Source organism: Tasmannia lanceolata, unplaced genomic scaffold (assembly GCF_043159265.1).
Source record: "Tasmannia lanceolata isolate RefF3 unplaced genomic scaffold, GAP_Taslan_0.1 ptg000002l, whole genome shotgun sequence".
Taxonomy (NCBI): Eukaryota; Viridiplantae; Streptophyta; class Magnoliopsida; order Canellales; family Winteraceae; genus Tasmannia; species Tasmannia lanceolata.
In genome coordinates this window covers 5,780,358-5,792,898 of record NW_027518679.1, presented here as the reverse complement: position 1 = coordinate 5,792,898, position 12,541 = coordinate 5,780,358, and the positions used below count along the sequence as shown (strand labels likewise).

Genomic DNA, 12,541 nt, shown 5'->3' with positions numbered 1-12,541 from the left:
CCTTGACAAGTAATTGATGCAAGTTTAAATGCACAAGAGGTTGAGGAAGAATCTATTAGATTTTGAAAGTTAAAGGCTCTAAGATTTGATAAATGTTGTTTCAAAAGGTTGGTTTGAAGGTTTTTAATGGTGTATATATAGCCCTAAAAGATTTAAGACCGTTTGGGGGCAATACTATAATTTCTAGGTTAGGTAAACCTACCTTGCGCAGGCCCCAACGACTCTTTTGTCTGACCGGGCGGTCGACCGAGCAACGGAGGTCTCCCGCCCTTATCAGGCGCTCTTTTTTATTTTTGAATTTTGATCTACCGCGGTCCACCGAGGTGGCCGCGGTCACCCGCCGAGGGCTACCTGTTCGATAAAAACTTAAGCTAAAAAACATGGCGCGGTCGATCGAATTTATGCGGTCGCCCACCAAGGGCTATCTGTTTGAAAATTAATTTTCACCAAAAACATTCCGCTGTCGACCGGGTCATCTCGGTCGTCCGCCAACCTTCCGCGGTTGCCTGGGATGTCCCTGTCAACTGGCCTTGTATTGAAAACTTGATTTTAAAACTTTGATTCAAGGGACTTGGAGCCAAGGTCTTTGGGCTTTAAACATGTGGTTTCAAATATCATTTAAGAGTTGTAAAAATGATTTTCAAAGTGATTTGAAAATACTAAATCATGCAAACACATGTCAAGAGGACTCCAAAGCATTCTAAACTATATAAACCTTTGAGTCTTCTTGATCTTCAATCTTCTTGATTGCTTGCATGAGCTTTTCTTTGTCTTAAGATAGTCTTCAAACTTGATCTCGTGCCTATGGTTCCCTTGATTCTTCGATAGACTATACGGCTCCAAGGATGACTACCAAGACTGAACTTTCTCCAAAACTAGCCCTTGATCTTCTTGCTTCTAGTGTTAATATGAATGAAACCTGTCTAAATCACAACACTGGGAAAACCATTAGCATCATATAATCAATTTGAGTTTGTAGATCATCAAAACATAGATAGGGTTCAACCCTTGGGCTTACAATCTCCCCCTTTTTTATGATGACAAACCAAATTGATTATGAGGTAGAAGCCCCCCCTTAGGGATTGAAAAATATAAATATTGCTCCCCTCAACCTATGCTTATAATAAACATTTCAAATGATGATGTTTAGCATGTTTAGCAAGTTTTTAACATGGAAGGACAATAAGCATAGAATATGCATGCTATGTGATCATAAAGGGACATATGAGCGTGATATGATAAATATGAACAAAGTTAGTCCAAATAACATGAGTACTATGTTAAACATAATCAATTTACTGTTACTTCTCCCCCTTTTGTCACATCAAAAAGGTGGGGAAAGAATATAACCATTTAAGTAGTTTTCTCCCCATTTTTTTTTTGCTTGATAAAGTGATTGACTTATTTAGCACAACTAGAGGGATAATGAGCAATGTGAATTCATTATGATGGTCCATATGAGCATGAGAAATGAGACTCTAAAGCTCTCCCCCTAAGGATCTACATCGGCCTAGGATAAAACATTGAAGGCAAGGCATGACAAGCAAGATAGCTAAGGATATGACAGTAATAGCTTATCTTGGATAAACTTATCATGGAGATAGATGTGTATATCTTGAAAAGCACATGATAAGCATAAAGATACATAGGATATAGGATTAATCAAGTAAAATGGGATCCTATGGATGAAATTTAATGGAATTGCAGGTAAAGGCTCAAAATCAGAAACTTATCAAGGTTGAATGATGAACACATGAGGTACCACATGATAAGTTCAAAATGGGACAGATATAACTTTAAAACTCCCTTTTATTAATGACTCACACCATAAGTGAATCTAAAGGGATGTCCGACCATAGTCCTCACGGGTTAACAATGAGAATAGGTGCAGGAGAATCCTTGGGCTATAAAATTGCATGCTTTCCATAGACTAAATGAAATTATGAAATGATTTGGTACACACATGCATCTAAAGTTTGTTTTCAAATGATATTACATTTAAGCTTACCCTACAAGATAAATATTCAAGTCTTGGTTTTAGGTGCCCAAACCTTTTTGGGTCCATCTATATTAGTTTCCTAAGACTTGTCTTTTCTCACCCAAACATGGCAAGATGATCTTCTAAATCTACATGCATAGTTGTAATGTCCAAGTAATCCACAATAACGACATGTAGGAATGAAGGAGCTTGTGGTAGCTTAAGTATGGACAAGAGAATAGCTAGCGTATGAAGCTTTGGACTTGACAAACTTGTCTTTGTAAGCAACTTTCTTTTGGGAATTTTGGTAACCAAGACCACTCTTTCCAAAAGAAATTTTGCTTTCTAAGATCTCATCAAGTTTGTTCTTTTCACAAGAATGTTTGAGAACAAGCTTATCATAATAACATTCCAGGCTCTTATTCTCCAAACATAACTTGTCAATATCATTGTAAAGTTTTTTATTTTCTTCCATCAAATGATTATATTTGCAAGTAAGACTTTTACATTTTTCACTCAATAAATTGTTTTCCATAACTAATTTATCATTTGAAGAGATTTTCAAATCAAGTTCATTTTTCAAGTTTCCAAAGTCCTTGGTTATCTTTTTCAAGAGAGTTTTTGAATTTTTGGCTTTTGGAAACTTCAAGAAACAAAGCTTCTTTAGCTTTTTCACAAATTTCAATTAATTCTTCCATGATAGGCTTTTCTATATCACTACCATTATCACTATCACTTTCAAGAAAAGAATCTAAAATTTTACTTACATTGAGTTGGGATGAATCGCTTGCCATGCAACATACATAGTTGGACTTCTCATCCTCACTTGTGTCGCTCTTGGATGAGTCACTCAAGCCATCCCAATTTGTTCTAAAGCTCTTCTTCTTCTTGTCATCTTTCTTTTTTCTTCTATCTTTGTCCTTCTTGAGCAAGGGGCACTCCGGGCGAATCTGTCCGGCTTTCCCACATTTATAGCATTGGACGGAATCATCATCTTCTTCTCTTCTTTTTTCTATCTTTCTCTCTTATTGGGGAGTTGCTTCTTCTAGCATATTTATTTTTATGGTTGAGTCTCCCAAGCTTGTTCATCTTTTTGGTGAGGAGATCCAATTCTTTAGTCAAATCCTCAAGACTTGACTCTAGGTCACTCTCATATTCCTCACTATCAATCTTTGCCTTAAAGGCCACTTCTTTCTTCTTCGTTTCTTCTTTCTTGCTTCGCTTCCTTCCCTCTTCTTCATCTTCATCTCATGAGTAATGAGGTTTCCCATGAGGTCATCAAGTCTAAGGGTATCCAAATCTTTAGATTGCTCGATCGATGTGATCATTGAATCCCAATTGTCCGGGAATGATCGAAGAAGCCTTTGGACCAACTCATAATTTGTGTATGTTTTTCCTAAGGCATTTAACTCATTGACAATATTAGTAAACATTGTGAACATGTCGGAGATAGATTCTCCTTCATGCATTTCAAGTGCCTCAAAATCACTAATTAGCATATTTACTTTAGATTTCTTAACTTGAGTTGTCCCTTCATGGGTTATTTCAAGAGTGGTCCAAATTTCTCTTGCCATCTTACAATTTGAGACTCTATTGAATTCCTCGGGAGATAGTGCACAAAATAGTTGTGTTACTCCCTTAACATCCAATGTAGCATTTTTCTATCCGCGGCACTCCATTTCTTCCTTTCCGTGGTAGGTTCAATATATCCCTCTTCAATTAGTTCCCATATTTCAGAATCTATGGATTTAAGGTAAAAAGACATTCTAATTTTCCAATATCCATAGTTTAGTCTATTAAAGTATGGGGGTCTATTTGAAGAATGACCTTCGACGTACCCGGAGGGAGCTACCGGAAAGGGGTTGGTTGCCATGGATCTTTCTCTTGTAGATTTTTAGATCAAAAATCTCTATAAGAGCCTTTGCTCTGATACCAAGTGAAATCCCAATAGGCAAACCAAGAGGGGGGTGAATTGGGTCTAATTAAAAAATCTCTATAATTTGCAATGTGAGTTAAACCCTAGAAATTGAAAGTGCAACTAGTCCTTGTTGATTGATAAATAAACAAGTACAAAATGTTACCACAAATATTGCACAAAGGAGAGAAGAGAGAGAGGGAGAGAGATAATGAACACTATTTTTAACGTGGTTCGGAGCAAGTCCTGCGTCCACACTCCACGTCCGCACGCGGGTTCCACTATCTCGATCCTCCTTCAAATGGCCGAATCAATGAGCCAATTACAATCACCCAGCTTCTCCTTTCTAGGGCCGAAGCGTAAAACCCCTTACAATCAAACTTCTTCTTTCTCAAGAACCGAAGCATAAAACCCCTTACACTTATGCTTCTCATTTCTCAAGGGCTGAAGCGTAAAAACCCTTACACTCAAGCTTCTCATTTCTCAAGGGCCGAACCGTAAAACCCTCTCTACAAGCAAGATTTTTCTTCTATAAGGTTGAAGCGTAAAACCCTCTTTACAATGAAAGGACGGAAGAAAGGAATAAAGACCTCAAGCCTCTTAAAGGTAAATACAACTCTCAAGCTCACAAAGTCTTCAAATGATTGAAACTAAATGCTTATGGAGATCCCCTTGACAAGTAATTTATGCAAGTTTAAATGCACTAGAGGTTGAGGAAGAATCCTTTTGATTTGGAAAGTTAAAGGCTCTAAGAACTGATAAATGATGTTTCAAAAGGTTGGTTTGAAGGTTTTTAATGGTGTATATATAGCCCTAAAAGATTTAAGACCGTTTGGGGGCAAGACTGTAATTTCTGGGTTAGGTAAACCTACCCTGCCAGGCCCCAACGACTCTTTTGTCAGACCGGGGCGGTCGACCGAGCTACGGAGGTCGCCCGCCCTTATCGGGCGCTCTTTTTTATTTTTGAATTTTGAACTGCCGCGGTCGACCGCCGAGGGCTACCTGTTTGATAAAAACTTAAGCTAAAAACATGGGCGGTCGACCGAATTTACGCGGTCGCCCGCCAAGGGCTATCTGTTTGAAAATTAATTTTCACCAAAAACATTCTGCGGTCGACCGGGTCATCTCGGTTGAAATACGGGTGTGACAACCCAAGAGAGGGGTGAATTGGCTAATTAAAAAATTTAGGGCTTAAATGAGGATCATTAAAATTATTTACTAATTAAGCACTAGTTAATCTAACCCTTGTTCAAATAATCAATATAGTGAAATATGGGGTTTAGATGTTACATTAAGCTTATATACTCTAACCATTGTTCAATAAATCATAAATGCAATTAAAGGGTAGAGATTACCAATCACTAAGTACAAAGAGAGGGAGAAGAGAAAGCATCCACAAGGCACGGAATTTATAGCGGTTCGGTCACAACTTGACCTACTCCACTCTTCCAAGTTTACCTCCTTGGGCTCTCCACTTTACAAACCTTGTATAGCTCACAAACACTCCAAGGAAGATAAAATGTAAAGCCTATGGAGTAGCTCTTGATAGAATGTAAAATCTAAGTTCAAAGAGGTTTAACCTTTCATATAAAAGTTTAAGTTCAAGAAGATAGGATTTAATCTTGTAAAAGGTTGTTTAGAAAGGTTTAGATAGTGTATATATAGCCCACAAGGAAATATGACCGTTTGGGGGTAAAACTGTAAATTACAGGGTTGAAAAAGTCAACCTGCAAAAGCCCCAACGGCTATATTTCCTTATCGCGGCGGTCGACCGAGGCACGGTTGTCGCCCTCCCATATCGGGCTCTCTATTTGAATTTCAAAATTCATACCGGCGCGGTCGACCGGCCCTATGGCAGTCGCCCGGCGAAGGCTACCTGTTTGAAATAAATTTTCGGCTCAAAACACTATTACGGTCGACCTCGAAGCCCAACATGGATGTTTTCTAGATTTTCAGAAAACATATCCGCGGTCGCCCGGCTTACCCCGGTCGACCGGGGCCCGATAAATTTCGAGATGTCTAGGACTTCCAGGTAGCATCTCGTGGTCACCCGGCATAGCCCGGGCCACCGGCCTTGAGTAAAATTTCATTTTTAACTTTAAATTCCAGGGGCTTTGGGCTTTGGTCTTTGGGCTTAAGTCCTAAGTTTTCAAGCACATATTTGCATGTGTGAAATGATTTTCAAAGATATAAAGGTTGAGTATGAAAACCATTTGAAAACCTAATGAAAGTGCATTTAAACATAAAATCAAGAGTACTCCAAATACATTTTAAAAATAAGAACCTTCAGTCTTCTTGGAATGTCTTGGCTCCTTTCACTTCCTTGGACTTCTTATGCTTAAGTGAACAACTTGAACTTTGTCTTGGCTCTTGTGACTTGTCCTCCAATCTTCAATGCATGTTGAGGTACATGAAGTGTCACCATGGCATGTTCAACTTCAAGCCCTTCTTGACACTTGCTGAGGAACTTGTGGGATCTTCATGTTGAGCTCCTTGACTTGATCATCTCCAAATGGAGATGACTCTAATGTAGGTGCAAGCTCTTTGTTCCTTGCTTTTTTGATTCACAAGCTATGTGTTGAGTTAAGTTGTGTAATGGCGATTATGACATGAAATTCCTGTAATGACACAACACCTCAAGGCAACACATTAGTCCATAAAAACTAACCAATTTAGTTTGCTAGCATCAAAATAAGAAGGTAAGGTGAATGATTAACCCATGTGAACCCTTGGGCTTACATTCTTCCCATTTTTGATGATGGCAAACAAATTGATTAGGGAGGAAGGATATATCAAACAAATAGATGAATAAGCATGATATGATATACACAATAAAGCATAGCTCCCCCTCACTATATGACACAAATATAATTAATGACTGTAAAACATATGGTGCATATACAATTGGACTACTTATTCAATTCTCAAAATTCTCCCCATTTTGGCAACAGCAAAAAGGTAGGGATCTACAAGTGAAAGTGCAAGTGGGGTGTCAAGATGAATAATAGCTTGTCTAAGCTATGTTCCTTGTATATGATATACCATTCAAGCTCTATGAATACTTATCAAAGAGAAAACAAAAGTGAAATGCATGATAAGCCCTTTTTTTTTAATCAAATGATTTGCAAGTTAAGCACAAGAATAGGGGTAATAAACCATATGAGCATATCACATAGGTCTATATAAGTGTCAATATATGACTATTTAACTCTCCACCTCTGAATTTGTCATTGGCCCTAGGCGAAACCTATGTTGTAGGGCATGACAGAGTATAATGATTTGAATACTTGGGCTTCATTTGCAACCTTTCGAAGTAAATAAGTATCTATCTAAGCAAAGATATGCTCAGATATATGACCTAACCTTTCAAGTTCACAAGTTGCATTATGTTGGGGTTTTCTTGTCATAGGGCAGGCAAGTCTCTTCCTGAGCACAAACATGCTCAGAACTATAAAATAGCTTTTGAGTTTAAGTTGTTTGACCCTAAGTAGTTATACATTTGCAAGTGAAAGCTCCCCTTTACTATGTGCATCTAGTCTAACTGTAATATTTCAAGGCACACAGAACCCATGATTTAAATTACCTTAATCATTCTAATTTTTGCTCCATTCAAATGAGAAGTAAAATTTGAACTAGAATTGATGATTATTAGACATAGGATTATAAAGTTGAGGCAAGTACAGTCTAATAATCACAAGAATACCAAAATAATGAACAACAAGGGAATACACAGCCATGGCAAAACAAGATCATGTGTATATATATAGGAAACATAAAACTCCATATACATGAGCCAATAGGTGGAAGAGTCACACCCTCTTCACATCATATTAAACTGTGGGACCGATCCCGCGAGAGGGGAATGAGGCGCGAGTCGCCACGCTCTCTCTTGGTCTCTCGTACCCACGCGATTGGCGTGTGCTTTTTATTATTGATTTTAATTACCCAACCAAGCAGGCACCAACCAAGCCATAGGGTGCAAACAAACGTGCAACCCAGTACCCATAAGGGTAGGGGTAAGCCGCCGAGCCTAGCAAGGTGTGATTTAATTCATCTTTTCTGTGAACTTAGGATCACTTAGGCAATCTGAATTCCACGCAAACGAGAGTTACAGAGTCGCCACCTAGATGAGGGATCTAGGACCTATGATTGACCAGAAATCTAGACTCGTTACCTGATTATGAGAATGGAAGGTATGGGGAGTTACATCCACATGCACCATTCCTGCCCGATAATCGGTCTTCAATTCCAAAAGTTAACTCTTTTGAATTTCTTTTAAATGGCTCATTTAACTCTATATTAATGTGCGAACTAGGTGACATGCATCCTAAGATCTAATTTCAATGTAATTCCTAAATGTGTATCTTGATTTTCTTAATTTGTTTGAATTCAATCTAAGTGAAAGTTCTCCTAAAATTCTAATTTCATGAAAGGTCCTAAGTGATTTAATTACTTTTAATTTAAGGATTAATGTACAAAACCCAACCACTTATGTGTGGAGCCGACTCGTGATTGGTATGCCATCAAGCATCCAAGCTGCCTACGTACCCAAGCCTCACTGGGATCAGAGCCGACGTAGTTCGGTGCACATAAGCTAAGTTACTTATGCCTAACTCATCTAAGACACCGATCTAGACTGGATTGATTGTTTCAACAGTTTTAAGAGAAGTTATTTAATTCAAGTTGAAGCTTTTATTATCCTAGGACTTCATCTAAGATGCTATATGATCATAAGTGCAAGTTGTCCCTTAGACTAATGCAGGTTAACCTACATCCTAGGTAGCTAGGCTTGTCCTATGGAAAAAAGGTATAAGTAATGCAACTAGATCTATGACTCAATTGCTAATAATAGCAATCGGTCGTGATGAGGCTGAACTCCCTAACTCTAGGACGCCCTAAAACCTAGAATACAACATGACACAAGTGTTCCTAAATGGGGCTCTAATGATTCCTACGATGGGAAGCCGTAATCCAACGGTTCCAAAGACATGGAGTGAGTTAGTTCAATTTGTTGAAGTTGATGATTTTCGATTTCAAGGATTTTCGGTTCTTAAATATATAGAATACCAAAGGCTCTATGGTTCGCAAGTTTCAGCCTTGAATCGCAACCATGGAATGGAATCGTGCTCTTGACCCTCGTATAATTTAGCACGTAAGTTATAGTATATTATTGCCTGGCATATTTCTCAGGATTTTCGTGGACAGTGGACCTCGGAGCCAATAACATACTATAATTTACCCACTCTAATTATGCTAGATCAATCGCAATTAGTATACGATTATGGTTACGATCTCGGCATCTAAATTATCCTAGCATGTTATTTTACAAAGAAAATCTATTACTCCTAAGATTTCTGTTTCAGATGGCTTATTGATTGAATTCATTATGAAAAGTTAGAGTTCTCTGAAAATTTTCAAGGTGCTTTGAATTAATTTGGATTTTTAAATGAATTTATCACAATTTGATCAGATTAATGATTTTACAAAGAAGCCTATAGCTAATTAAGTTATCTGTTCCAGAAATTTTAGGATATGATGTGTTCGTGAAAAATGTAATCTCCTTTAATTTTTCATGATTTTAAAGATTGAAATTCAATTTTTAATTGATTTTCCACTTTCAGGTCAGATTGATGATATTACACTAACAAATATAGCAAATTAATTCTAAATCCAACCAAACTTTTACTAGACCATTCTCGGACAAATAGAAATTATGAGAAAAATTCAGACATTATTTCGATAATTATCTATTTTTAACAGATATATTCATATTCTGGTCAGAGCAATTAAAAATAAATATAAAATACTAAAATACGTCCAAAATTTCCGAGAAATTTACAATATGATTCTGACTGATCAGTTCATCTTTCTATCAAATTTCAGCTTTTACGGAGTTCGTTTAATGATATGTCCTTCATATATATGAAAATCCATGATTTTATCAAAACAGTTCCAATAGAAATAATTAATCAACTCCAAATCTTTTAAAAAATTTGGTATGATATTTAAACATCAAAAATCTACTGAGGACCAAATTTCAATCAATTTTGAATTGTTTTGTTAAATGAACTATTTTTGGAACCATCAAAATCCTATTTTCGGGTATTATTTAAACGAATTTTTGAGCCATCAAAACAAATGAAATATACCGGAATTTTTAGATTTTTGGTGCTATTTTAACCACATTAAGACTCAGAAAACATAGCTTCACGAAAAACCCTTGGTTTTAAAACGCTCACTTTGTAAAAACAATTCAAAAGCCACTAGATATCCCAATCGGTTAAACGCCCAATTTTCTCATATAACGATTCCTTCTTTTTTTTTACCAAAATTGATAATTAAATAAACTGACCCATCAAAATCATGCATGGTAGCTTTTACGAAATTCATGAAGAAAACAAAGAATAAATAGCCCTAAGCATGCTTTTCTACTTTTGATTTTACAAAGATGAAGGAACCTACCGTTGATCGCGCTCCTCGTCTCTAGGGTGCGTAAATCCGAGGTATACGCTTTGTCGCACCCTTTTATATGCTTTAGAAAACCCCTTTGATGAAGTTGTGAACCGAAGCTATGTGCGAAGACCCGCAGAAAGGTGGGTTTGATTTCTAATCCAACGCCTCAAAATCCTCACTCAAGAAATCCCTTGATGACGTTGCGATCTGAGGTTGATTAAGATTATAAGATGAGAATTCGGCTACCCCTGAGAATTCGGCTACCCAAAAATCTTCCAAAGGACTTCGGCCTCCAAGAGATTCACACACCAATGAATATCAACCAAAAAGATTTCTGCCAAAGGTAATTCTGCCGTATTCTACCAAAGTGCCATGAGAAGGCCACTGTTTTCTTTTACCACCAAAGGATGAAAAAGGACTGCTAGGGATGAGGTGTATTGTTCGGTACTAAAAGATCAAAAGCCAATAAGGAGAGGGAGATGAGAGAGTTGCACTAGTCGAGAGAGAGAGGGGTGCTAGTTTTTTTTTTTTTTTTTTAAAGCAATTTTTCCCCAACGTGAGAGTGAAGAGAGAAAGAGAGCTGCTCAAAAAAAATCCAAACAATAATGATCTCCCATCCTCCAGAGATGCCCTCCCAAATCAGTTTTGTAGGATGATCAAGGGAGAGATAGAGAGAGAGGGTTGTGGATTTCGGCTCAGAAAGGGAGAGGGATGGATCGGATCTCTTTTTGCCCAGCCGAGAGATGAGAGGGCTGGTCCTCTATATGTGATCAGAGTCACCACCGAAAGAAAGCCACTGACCTTTCTTTTTCTTTAGATAGAAATCGAATCTTCAATTTAGAAACATTCTCCACTATTGCCGAAATTTTCTTTTCCTCTTAATGAGGTTGGGATACAAGAATAACAGGTTTCATCCAATGGAAGAGGAAGGTTAGGTGTCACAAAGATCCCATTTTAGACATTTCCCAAATCGTCCCTCTTATTTACATGTAAGCCACACTCATACATGTACGTTTCCTTTTTATATCTTTCCCAAACATGCCTCTTAAAAGCTTTAATTAGAAAAGGGAAAAAAATGGAAAGATGAAAGATGAGGTCATCTGATTCTTTAGACGGGGGAGTGGAGTTACCAAACCAACGAGTTGCCACAAATTAAAGGATATGTGAAAATTGAATGCTTTCCTCTTAGTAAAAGATAGAGAGCAACTTTCCCTTTTAATAAGAGAGTCAAAGAGAAAGGTAACTGTTTTTGGGCTTTAATATTATTTTTTCAAAAGTATTGTACGAATCACACTATGGGATAATCCAAACCGTTCCATTGTTGGGCCTTCACATAAGTGGATTGTATCCCACAGGCTATTCTTGTGGGCTGGTCCGAGCCGTTCACTTGAATGGCCGCGGTTCGAATTAGCCGCGCCCCTTAATCATCTCCCTAGAACGATCCAAACTGTTCGATTGATGAGCTACGATGCGAATTGGCTTTGCCTTCCTAGTTATTTCCATAGGATGATCCGAACTGTTCAACTTGTGAGCCTCAATATGTGAATTAGCTGCACCCCCTTAATCAATTCTATGAACTGATCCACACCGTCCAAATGATGGGTCACTTGATGATCTCGACCGTTCTAATAGTGGGCTACAAGGCGAATTAGCTGCGTCCCCTAAATAATTTGCATCGGTGATCTGAACTGTCCACTTGGGGTGCCACGATATAAACAGGTCGCAGTACCGATTGGCGGTGTCCTGCGAATCACCTCCATGAGATGATCTTAACTGTTCAATTTGTGGGCCCTCACACAACTGGACTGTGTCCCGCAAACCACTTTTGTGGGCTGATCCGAATGTCCAATTAATGGGCTCGGGCTTGTGATTTAGTTGACCGCATCCCTTGAATCACTTTTGTGGGATAATCTGAGCCGTTCATTTGGTGGACCTGAATATAAACTGATTACGCCCCGCTACCCACCGCCATAGGATGATCCGAACAGTCTATTGAATGAACCGCCACCTTGGACTTGAATTACGACAATTACGGGCCCATGCTAGATTGGCCGAAATACACTACGCCTGCCCTGGAACTCGATTTTGTTTTTTTTTAGATTCCAATAAGTTCAAAACTCATGTTTATAAACAACGATGTGGTGTACACTTGCTTGATCCAAATCTAATAAAAAAAATTCAATGCGGGTCCACCA

The 12,541-nt window shown here is 38.1% G+C and overlaps 2 protein-coding genes across 3 annotated transcripts in view; both read right to left on the bottom strand.

The window, feature by feature from the left end:
* The window catches only part of LOC143875050 (uncharacterized), an 82,502-nt gene extending 71,310 nt beyond the window's left edge, over positions 1–11,192 (bottom strand). Inside the window, exon 1 of one of the 2 annotated variants that reach the window (XM_077376939.1) lies at positions 10,356–11,192. The gene's annotated coding sequence lies outside the window, so the exon portion shown is untranslated. The remainder of the gene's footprint in view (positions 1–10,355) is intronic. The other variant, XM_077376947.1, reaches the window with a different exon arrangement.
* Positions 3,118–3,552, bottom strand: LOC143887696 (uncharacterized). Its single transcript, XM_077391843.1, has one exon. It carries the CDS (start codon positions 3,550–3,552, stop codon positions 3,118–3,120), a length of 435 nt encoding a protein of 144 aa, XP_077247958.1.
* Positions 11,193–12,541: the final 1,349 nt, after the last annotated feature.